Genomic DNA, 11,501 nt, shown 5'->3' with positions numbered 1-11,501 from the left:
GTGCATAGGATCTTCTAAAATTCAAGTCGAATTCTATCCAAATAGGGGAGAATGATAAGGAATCTTCAAGTTATACGAATTTGAGGACAAATCCTCTTTAAGAAGAGGGTATAATAAAGGACTATCTCTTGAACATGTATGAGAAGAACTCATGGAAGAAAACTTGCAATTCAAAGAATCAATGACAAGGTCAAAGATCAAAACATGTCTCCTTGAACCTTATAATGTTCAATGAAGGGAAGAACTTAAAGAACATGAAGATCATGAGCACAATTGAAGAATAATTTAGGAAATTAAATAAATTGTAATTTTATTTTAATTTTACATAATGTTAAATTCACTAAGCAAGCCAGTTTATGTTTGTTGGACAAATGGGTCTTACTAGGCGAAAGTTTGTGTTTATAATTTTCGTTTTCAATTATCTTTTTGGTATTTTGGGCTTTATTTTAGGTTTTCTAGTTTTCCTTAAACTTATGTGTATATATAGAGGTACAAAAGAACTGATGTATATACTTTTGAGTCATATTATATGCATTTGTACTCTTTGAGAAAAGATTCTCTTGGTTCTTGAATTAGAACTCCGATTCTTATGAAAGGTTAACATCTTTGTCCTGAATCTTCACAATGTTCTCGATTTTGGCGTCTCCATCCTTGTCTTATTTCACATTTTTCTTTTATTTATTTTTGCTGTGTCTCTTGTGGATTCAAATTCAGAAGTAATCATACCCTTTCTTGGACATAATTGTATCATTTGGTATTAGAGCAAAGTTATGGTTTGAATATCCTCATCTTATTTTTTCTATCATATTAAAAAAAATAAAATTTCTTGAATGTTTGCATTTTGTGTTTTATTTTGAAATTTTGTTTGATTCATTATTCTTAGAATTTTATAAGGAGTAAATCCCTTAATGTTTTATTCAATTTTGTTGAGTTTTTAATTTTTTGAGTTCTTTATTTAAATTGTGTATTTCTACATTTGATTCTACTTATTTTCATATTGTCGTTCATCGTAAGAATACACTTACCTGGAATATTTTAGGAAGACTTATTTTAATTGGTCAGCAATACTTACCATTAGTGTCCTGAGAAAGTCTATATAAGAAGAGGTTCATTGCGGAAACACAACAATAATGACACTTGAATCTAATCATATATACCATTCTTTATCTAAAACATTAAAATAATGAATTTATGATCCTTCATCCATATATAATACTCTATTATCTTATTTTTATCCTATGTGAAACTTAAATCTATATTTGAATTCCCAACCCATCACAATACTTTGTAGGTTTTTGTACCTAAGGATAAATATACTTAACAATTTTAATTAGTTACAGTTTTTGTACGATAATCAATTCTTCTTCAAACCATTTTTATCATTAATATAGTTTAGAATGATTATCTCCAAGTATTTCGGGATTCTCTCTCTAACTTGGTTCAAATGTAGCTCGAACTTCAAATGTTTTGGATTGAATAGCTAAAAAGCAAACTTTAAAAGTAAAAGATGAAAAAATTGACTGAATTTCATGTAAATTTAAATATGTTGACAAAAGAGTGAAACTGTTTTCCAAGGTGGAGTTAATCTCATTTCTCGGTGACTTGTGGGGTAACCTTCACAGGATTCCATCATTATGAAAATCAATAAGTAATTATAATTAAATAAAACTGAAGCAAAATTAAGATCTTCAACTATAGAAGAATAACATAACCCAAACCAAATCAAAATCAATCACATAGAAGCGAATCGATTCCAAACACCCGGCATTCATTTATTAATATAAAACTCGTTTCCTTCTCCAATTCTTGCTCGCACCTTTTCTTTCTCTCTCTCCTTGTCTCTCCCTGTCTCTCCCTCTCTCGTTCGCGTTCTTCGTCGCAAATCCGTAGGAGGATCTCTCTTGCTTTTTCTCTAGGTATACAAATATTTGTATGACGCTATGTTCTTAGCACGCGTGTTTTGGGTTTTGATCTGATCGGATTTGTTATTTCGATCTGTTTTAGGTTTTCGCGATGGCGTCGAAGCGAATTTTGAAGGAGCTTAAGGATTTGCAGAAGGACCCTCCAACTTCTTGCAGTGCCGGTCCATATTTCCCCCATTTTTTATTTTTCGCCTTTTTCTTTAAGATTTTTTTTGTTGAATTATTTGGTGTTTGTTTGGCCTTAACGGTTTAGATTTAAGTTTGTCCAGGAAGAAACTGATTCCGTTTATTTTGTATACTGAAAAATTACAGTTGAAAATTTTATCTTTGGTTTATAGTTGAGATTCGCTTCAATCGGTTACCGCGGATATTGTTTGAGATTGATCTTGCTGTTGCTTTTAGATTAAAGCAGTGTTTGTTTGGTTCCGTGTTGCAGTGATGAGCTGCGAACTTATTGTGGATTGATGATACGGAAGGAGAAATAATTGGGGTTTTGTGATGAAAGCTGAAATGATTTTCTATATGGACCAAAAGTAGTTTTGTGTTTCATATGTTTTAAGGTTCTTCTAATAGGATACATGTTCCCCAACCTCATGATTATTTTAAATTTCATTCACTATTCCATATTTCCTGTCCTGGATCATGCATCTATTGGTGGTTGTGTGTTTTATGGCAAAATTATGCAATAAAGGCAGCTGGAGCTGCTGTAGTTGACTTTTATATATTTTTGCTGGAGTGTAGTCCAAACATTATCAAATCAGATTATGTGATCATGGATATTTTAAGGACCAAACATGATCATGTTCCTTATTGGTTTGTCATCAAGTTCTCAAATCAAACAATGATATGTTGATTTGTCCAATTCTAAAAGTATCTTTTGAAGGGTAAGGAAAAGGTGGTAACATCTTAATTCTAATAAATATTTTTTAGTTTGATATTCTTGAAAAAAAAGAAAGAAATTTATTGGTTGACACAAACTTAATTTAAACTCTTATATAATATCTGATAGGTTACTTGAGAGTAATTTATTTCTGTACAAGCAAAAGATTAATAGTCTTTGGATGACATAGTTGGATAAAACTGCTAGGTACTGTTATTTTCACGTTTTCATTTCCTTGCACTATCATTTAGGAGTTAACACACTTTTAATCAGAAAAATTACAAATTTTAGGTCCTGTTGCTGAAGACATGTTTCATTGGCAAGCAACAATTATGGGTCCTCCGGACAGTCCTTATGCGGGAGGTGTTTTCCTAGTGACTATTCATTTCCCTCCAGATTATCCCTTCAAGCCACCCAAGGTTTGTATATCATTTTGGAGTCTATTTTATATAATGTTTTATATCTTGACTTTCTTGAATTATTTCGAAGTATTTTTAAATAACAATGGAATGTAGTTCCCCTTATTATTATTATTATTTTTTTCATTTCCCTTTAGTGTATAAAATTTATGCATGTATAATTTCCATTAAGTGTTTGAAAATTTATGCATGTATCTGAATGTTGTCATCAACATCATAGCATTTGTTCTCTAGTGCATACTTATATGTATGGTGATGGATCTTTCAGGTTGCATTTAGGACGAAAGTATTCCACCCAAACATAAATAGCAATGGAAGCATTTGCCTCGATATATTAAAAGAGCAGTGGAGCCCTGCCCTAACCATTTCCAAGGTAGGTTTGTTCATTTATAAGGTGTTTTGAAATGTGTTTTGTTATTCCTCTATTAAAAGTATTGAGGATTTTACATTGACTAGATATATTGTCAAATTTTGTAGTATTTAAGTGGAAGTTCCATTTTACAAGTCAGTTTGTGGGTTTGAAGTAGGTTTAAAATTCACTTTTATAGAATGGTATCAAACTCTATCTTAACAAGATTTGCTGGACTTATTGTGTCACCTACTTTCATGTTACTATTGATCACCTACAAATCTTTAGGGTCACGCTTGACATGTCTAGTTGATTTGAGCGAGTGTGTTGGAGATTTTACATTGACTAAATATGATCAAATTATTGTGCAGACTTCATGTTATAAGTTGTTTTTATGAGATTAAACATTAAGTTTGCTATCTGAGAATGTAAGGGGAACACTTATGATAACCAATGTTTGTATAGTGGAGAGAAACGTTACAAGTAGAACGTCTGCCCTTGAGTACCAATAGCTCAATAATTTTTAGATGGAACTATATCCAGTAAGGAAGGTGGCCTTAGGGAAGGATCAAAAGCATGACCTTCACTATATCATTATTTGTTGAAGATGGATCCTATATTAAAATATCAATAGGTTGTGAACAATGTTGATTTTCCTAAAGTGTAGTAGAAACTTCCAAAGTTTTGGTAGAGTCATCTGGTTATGAGGAAAAAAGATTGACAATGGTAAGAAAGTAACTACATATGTCGTTACTATTAGAATGAACAATTGTATGATATGGAACAAACTTAGAGAAAGAGATTTCAGCAACACATAATACCCATAAAGATCAGGAGAGAAACATCAATACGAGCTATGAGGTTATGTACAAAGTATGTGGAACCAAAAAGGTTGTATAGATGAGAATGAGTAAAAGTGCTAGAGTAGGGTAACACAATATTTTAAACTATAAGGGATAAGAATTCGAAGAATTTCAAATATCAGAGTGAACTAAATATAAAGGAGGCAAAGCTTGTTTATTGTGACAAACATTTCTTCCTAATTGACAAACTATCAATCCAAACCAGAAAAATCTTTTAAACTTTACATCATTTTTTACAGTTTCATTAATCCAGATGTTGTAATTGAACATGAATCACCATCAGAGAGACTGTTAATGCATATACAGTGATGAATATAGATAGTAAAGGTCATGTGACTTACATCCTATATATATCATCCAATCCAATATCCAATCCTATACTTTTATTGAAGGTCAATAATATCATGGAATTAGATCAATTTGACAAAATACAAAAAATTTAAAAGGCATTTAGGAAATAAAGAACATAGTTAGTACTAAGCGATGAAAGGGGTTAGGTAGTACCAATTGATGGGATAAGCTCATCCAAGTTATATCACTCAAGCCAAGGTGGTGGTTTGCAGAAGATTGATGGTGGTGGAAATATGGTACACATTTGGTGGTTTTGATGTGATGAGATGATGACTCCTCTTTCTACCTATATGACTCAAGCAAGCATAGAGACTATAGTGGTGTCTGATATGTTCTCAAGAATGGTTGAGCTAACTCAAGAGGAACAATGGGTAAAGAAAACCTAGAAGGGATGTTCTAAGCTTGGTGACCTAAGTTAAGTAGTATGACATAAATTTGGTAACATAACAATACTCAATTCAAAAGTGAATTTATACGGGGGAGACACCTATATTTATAAACTTAGGTAACCCTGAAGGTGTCTCTAAATTGTAGAAACAAAACCCTAATACTCTAACTTGGAGACAAAGGAAAAATCTTCTCCATTAGGAGCATGCCACATGACAAGAGCATGTGTCTTACAAAAGAGTAACTTGGAGACTTTTTTAGCCATGGACCCACAAGCTTCTAGAAGGTTTGCTTTCCAAGTTAAGATTTTTCACCCTAGATTCAAGTGTCTCCATAAGGCCCATCTTCTCTGGGCCCAAAACCTTATACCTAGTCAAAAATACAAATCTCAAAAGAAAACCTTGATTATTTCACCCATTATACAAGGCCCAAAAGAAAACCTAGATTATTTGACCCATTATACAAGATTCAAAAGAAAACCCTATACTACTAGGCTCATAATACAAAGTCCTAAGAAGTCTATTCTAAAAACTCACTCATGGCCCATGACGATAAAAGCTTGGACCCTCCTTTCACATATGATTTCAACCCTTCTTTAATGTTCTTAGCCATGGCTTGGTGGTATATATAGTTACCCCGGAGATGGACCTGGACTCATACTTAGTTTGACAATTGAAGCATATTTTAGACTAGCTAGATCATCTTGGTTCAGACTGGTACGACAAGGCAGGTCCTGGTCTGACTGCTTGTCATTCAGTTCAACATATCAGCAGGATCATCTTGACCAACTGGTTCATAACCATCCTTGTTCAATTTCCCAACACTAGTACTAGTCTCTTCCTGTATATAATAATTGCGTCTTGAAGTTAAACGTCTTCCTCTGATCCATATGAACGTTGGTTGTCACTGTTGTAGTTTAAATTAAATTTGCTGTTTTGCATCAAGTTCAAGTGACAGGTCTTAGAGCTAATCTTGTGCGGGTGGTTAAGCATGTTCAAAATATTTATTGTGGTATCGTTTCTTACTTTGTTCATCTTTAGGTGTTGCTTTCAATTTGTTCCCTGTTAACGGACCCAAATCCTGATGATCCTTTGGTCCCTGAAATTGCCCACATGTACAAGACAGACAGGAATAAATACGAGTCGACTGCAAGAAGCTGGACCCAGAAATATGCCATGGGCTAATTAACATATAGTACGAGGGAGAGCGATTTTTATTTTCAATGTCTAGGCCTAACAGGCTTTGTATGAATATTTGAGGACCCTGAAATATTTCTTCTGTTGTTTGTATTGCAAGATGCAAATGCTACCTCAAACAGTGAAATGTAGCCCCAATTAAAAGTTTGTCAAAATTTTAACATTGTACTGGCAGCACCATCGCTTATTTAGAATGTTTGGGTTGCTCTTTTATTATGCACTGAAGCAGCCATTTATTTAAAATCAATGAATTTGATAACTATGTAGAGGTAAGATTTCATGTTTTAATTTTCAAGAGTCCATATGGTATTGAGTAGCCATATAGCCCAAGTTTTGATGGACGCTGAATATGGTTTTGGTAAAGCTATGCTTCAAGCATAAAATTTTAATCAAGTTCACACTTAGTTTCTATTAAGAAGAAGAAATTAAATCTGCCCTATGGTATTCAATAACTATCAAGCTTCAGGTCTTGAATGCCCCGGATACTATTTATGATGTTTAGCCACAACTATCACAATAATTCCCTAATGTGAGTTTTCCTATGTTTCCTTCTGACCATTCAGAGCAATTTCTCTTTGAATCGCTGTTAGAGTGAGATAAGTTTTCTGGAGATCTTGTTAGTTGTGGGAGGTGGAGGCATATAAAAACCAAGAGGGACATGCAATTAAAAAAGGAATGGAACTTGACATATTAAGAGAGATTATATATATAAATCTCGAGGTGAACGATAGACTCCTAATTTATAAGAGATAATATTCATACATTTACGTAAATATTATATATGTAGATATTATATATGTAGACGAGCATGTATTGTAACGAACTTGTCATACCTTGACAATCTCTTCCTTTTTTATGTTTAACAAATACACATATTGTCCGACGAGTCTTACTAAAAAACATATTGTTCTTGTTAGAAAGAGTCTCATTGGAGTATGTAATTCTCTCCCCCTTATTTATAAAATATATAAAAATGGTTTAGAGAATTAGTTAGCTCCCCCTGTTTTTTTGCATATTTGTTTTCTTATATCATTGCGATTTTTAACGTTTTAGTTTTCTTACCTTTTATTATTGTTGATGAATTCTTAAAATAAATTTAGCAAGTATTGACTACTTTATAGATAATCAATCAGAAGTAAAAGATCAAACGAAGAGTAACACAACAGTTAATAAAAGCAACAAAGATAGTTACAGTAAACGGTAGCAACCCGGAACAAAAAAAAAAAACCAAACAAACAAACAACAAAAACTAATGTTATAGAGAGTTTTACACAGACTTCAGAAGATTAGTAAGATGATCTTCTAGAGCCCTTCTGTGCTACCCTAACAGCCTTTCAATTCTTTGAGTTTGACATTCATTTTGCTACATGATCAATTCCTTAATCTTATTGACCATCTCTCCATCACTGTCGAATGATTTGTCTAAAGAACTTGTCTCATCAAGCTTCTCAACCCATTTTCTCTTTAGCCTCTTCCTTCCACTAAAAGATTCTCCTAGTATCAATGGTCGCTTCCTAGGATTTTCTTTTGGTGTAGCAAGTAGAAGTCTTTCTCCTCTAACAACTCCACTTAAGAGAATGGTTTCAAGATTTGGGCTTGGAAAGGATGGGTCAAAGATGTGGTTGAGGATCTTTATGTGAGAAAGAAACCTGAAGATGAGACAGGAGAAATATCGTCCTTTAGTGTTTGTGTTGTAGTTGGCTAGGGTTTGGTTTAGATGAAGAATAAGGAAGTGAGGAAGGTTGAAGGGATTGTTGGTCAGCAGATTAAAGAGGGCAAACTTCTCAAGCTCCACGATCTTCTCGAAGGGATTGGAAGAAAGGATGATTCTTCTGCATACATGAAGTAGATTCCTACTATAAATGAAATCGATTAGATTTTTAGTGTGTTTCTTTGTTTTTGGTTGAAACTTGATAAAACAAAATCAATTATGAAATTATTAAAATCGATTAAATATTTTGATATGGGCATTCTTGTTTCGAAAATTCAATTTGGGTTGATGCTGAGAACTCTTTATTACGCGCCTTATAAGAGTTGGATTTGAAAATCTTATGTTTATTGAGTTGTTTCTATATTGCTCGACACAAAACTCTAAAAAGTTGTGTAAGATCTTTCTTAAGAATCCTGCGGAAATGGCATCATCTTCCTCATCCAAACACACCAAGAAGGTTACCCCGTCTGCAAGAAATGCAAGTCCTACGGGATGGATAAGCGAAGATGCTGGTCGGGACAGGTTTATGGGATGGAAAAGAATCAAAACTTTTGTTTCGCATAAATCACTTGATTTTCCTCTGTTCAGAGGTGAAGGGTTCATATTTCCAGAAAAGCTAGCTCATCAGGGACTTACTAATTTTGTTCAAATGAAGGGTGATTGCTATCCAGATTTGGTTGGATTATTCTACAATAATCTCAAGGTCATCAATGATGATATTAATTCACGAGTAAAGGGTGTGGATATCATAATTAATGATGATGTATGGCTACTGGTTGCTGGACTCAAAGCTGAAGGGTGCATGTCTCACATGCATGATTCTTTGCATAATAAATGGTCTACAAAAAGGCAGATATACAAGAAAGAAAAAGGATATTTGCATAAAGGATTAGATAAAGAGGAAAAGATGATTGCATATATCCTTGATCGGTTGCTGTTACCTGGGAGATATATCCATGATAGATTGACCTTAGAAGACCTGTACCTGCTGAATGCAATTCAGGTCAGAATACCAACAAACTAGGTTGTTGTATTCAAGAAACATTTGATTCATACAGGTATAAGTGATGAGCATAATCTACCCTATGGTGTGTTTATTAGTAAAATCCTAGCGCTCAATCAAGTTGTTCTCATTGGGAGACAAAAATACTATACAACAGAACCAATGAAATTAGAAAGGCAATACTAACATGTCATGGTTTGAAGAAAATTGCCTTGGGATGGGTATTCAAATATGTTTAAAATCAAACTAGAGATAATGTTAAGGTGTCTGACTCTGAGAATAACCTTGTTTCCTTTACCCCTAAATCTGAGTTTGAGAGATTCATAATGAACAGATGCAAAAGGTCATCTGAGAAGATTAACAATATGAAGAAATCATTGATGCATATGGAAAAAAAATGGATGAAATCATTAAGAATTATGTGGAAAGCTCTTCGTCAACAGAAGAATCAAATGAGGATGACGAGTCCAGTGAGGAGGATTCAATGGAAATGTCTGACTTAGAATAGGGTGTTAGAGTCACAATATTGAGTTTGTCTTGTCTTTGTTTTATCCTAGTTTTATTTTGTTTTGGTTTGTAGTCAATGGCTTTAAATGCCATCTTTTGCTTAAGTTGAATGTAATCCTTTTCTAATATATGAATGAAATTATGTTTCTGGTTTAATCAATCTGTGTGAAGTGGAAATTGTGATTAATGGCTTAAACTGATTAATAATCGATTAAATCACTTGTATGTATGCAATTTGAGTATTTCTTTGTTACATCATGACATTGCATAATCATACTTAAACTATGGTAATGATTATTGTGTTTCTACTGCATAAAGACTAAAATGTTTGATCTGAATAAGTTTGAAAGGTTATGAAGGAATACTGATTGCTGGCTGAGCTGACATGAGAAATTCACATTACTCTATAGCATGAAATCGATTAAAAGGAAAATATAATCGATTGTGATTCGTCATTTGGTTTGAAGTTTCTAAACTTCTGCTTTCCATACTTTAAGGCTTGATTTGTGGTTTGTTATATGTTTATTCTTCATATATCTGATTTTGTCTAATCTGCTGTGAATTTGATATGAGATTATGAGTGATTAAACTGATTTGGTTGGTTCAAAATGTATCAAACTTGCTCTGATATGATATTTGTAAAATTTTCTAATACATTGCTTGAATATATTTAAATGATACATAGTCTGTCATATCTCTGTTATGCATCTTTGATATTGATATATGATATGCATAATGATAGGGGGAGTATTGTATGTTGTTATATGATGGTTCACATGTTAAAAAGAGAAGAAAATGTTAAATTCATGTGAATATTATTGATAGGGGGAGCATCATAACAATTATGTTATCTTGATTGATGGATCTCTATTTAATTCATTATCTCTATTTCAATTACTCTGTACAACATATCTTTTTTTGCTAATGTCCAAAGGGGGAGAAATATTTGATGTAATTGAACTGTGTTATTGAGATAATTGAAACTGTTTTTGATTGTGTACTGTACAACATGGTTTTATTAATCATGGTGGTGCATCATCAAAAAAGGGAGAGATTGTTGATATGGGGAGCACAGTGTTAGCTAAACCAACTCTCTGTGATATTTGTTTTTGATGATGACATCACATTGTTAATAAAAACACATGTATGTGTATTGTGTATTATGTTATATGTGTTTATGCTTAATTTGAAATATGTACATAGTGTTTGTTACATTTGACATATTGTGTTGATTGATGCATACTACTGTATTTGTAAAGTGTTCTTATTTGTGTATGCACAACATATGTTTTGGAAAGATAAAAACCACATGCACAAAAGCATATCTGCATGACCTAATCGATTACAGTGTTGAGATAATCAATTAAGGTCATCAGAAAGTTTGGGTTTTAAATTGTGGCAAAACAACTAATTTTGAATCGATTACATTAGTTGGTGAATCGACTAAAACTCGTGTGTTTGCACATATCCTTTTCAAATGTGCTGTGATGAGTTTTAGAAAGAAAAGTTTTCAAAAATCTGGTAAGTGTTGAAGCTTAATCGATTACATGGATTATGTATTCAATTAAGTATGTTAAGATTTGAAAACTATTTCATGCTTGTCATAACTGTTGCAACGATCATATTTTTAAAGTGTTGACTAAGCATCTAATGAAAATCGATTATATTAATTGAATATTCAATTGTGTGCTTTGATTGATGTTAATCTGTTACAAGTGTTTAGTGTAACCGATTACATTAATAGAGTAATCGATTGAAATGCGTGAAAATTGACAAAAACTATATATTGACACTGTGATTGATTTTCTGTAAGATAATTGAGATTAACACTTTCATATTTGACTGATATTCATTTGAGAAGTTTTATAGAGGTGATCAAAGGCTATAAGAAACAAGAACTTTAAGTGGTTATA

The 11,501-nt window shown here is 32.7% G+C and overlaps 1 protein-coding gene across 1 annotated transcript; it reads left to right on the top strand.

The window, feature by feature from the left end:
* The first annotated feature begins 1,744 nt into the window (after positions 1-1,744).
* Positions 1,745-6,629, top strand: LOC106764776 (ubiquitin-conjugating enzyme E2 10). Its single transcript, XM_014649164.2, has 5 exons — positions 1,745-1,916; positions 2,005-2,083; positions 3,094-3,221; positions 3,490-3,594; positions 6,212-6,629. The coding sequence occupies exons 2-5, from the start codon at positions 2,014-2,016 to the stop codon at positions 6,353-6,355; spliced, it is 447 nt and encodes a 148-aa protein (XP_014504650.1). The 5' UTR covers positions 1,745-1,916; positions 2,005-2,013; the 3' UTR covers positions 6,356-6,629.
* Positions 6,630-11,501: the final 4,872 nt, after the last annotated feature.

The sequence above is a fragment of the Vigna radiata genome, chromosome 6, assembly GCF_000741045.1.
Source record: "Vigna radiata var. radiata cultivar VC1973A chromosome 6, Vradiata_ver6, whole genome shotgun sequence".
Lineage (NCBI taxonomy): Eukaryota > Viridiplantae > Streptophyta > Magnoliopsida > Fabales > Fabaceae > Vigna > Vigna radiata.
This window is presented reverse-complemented; position numbering and strand designations above follow the sequence as displayed.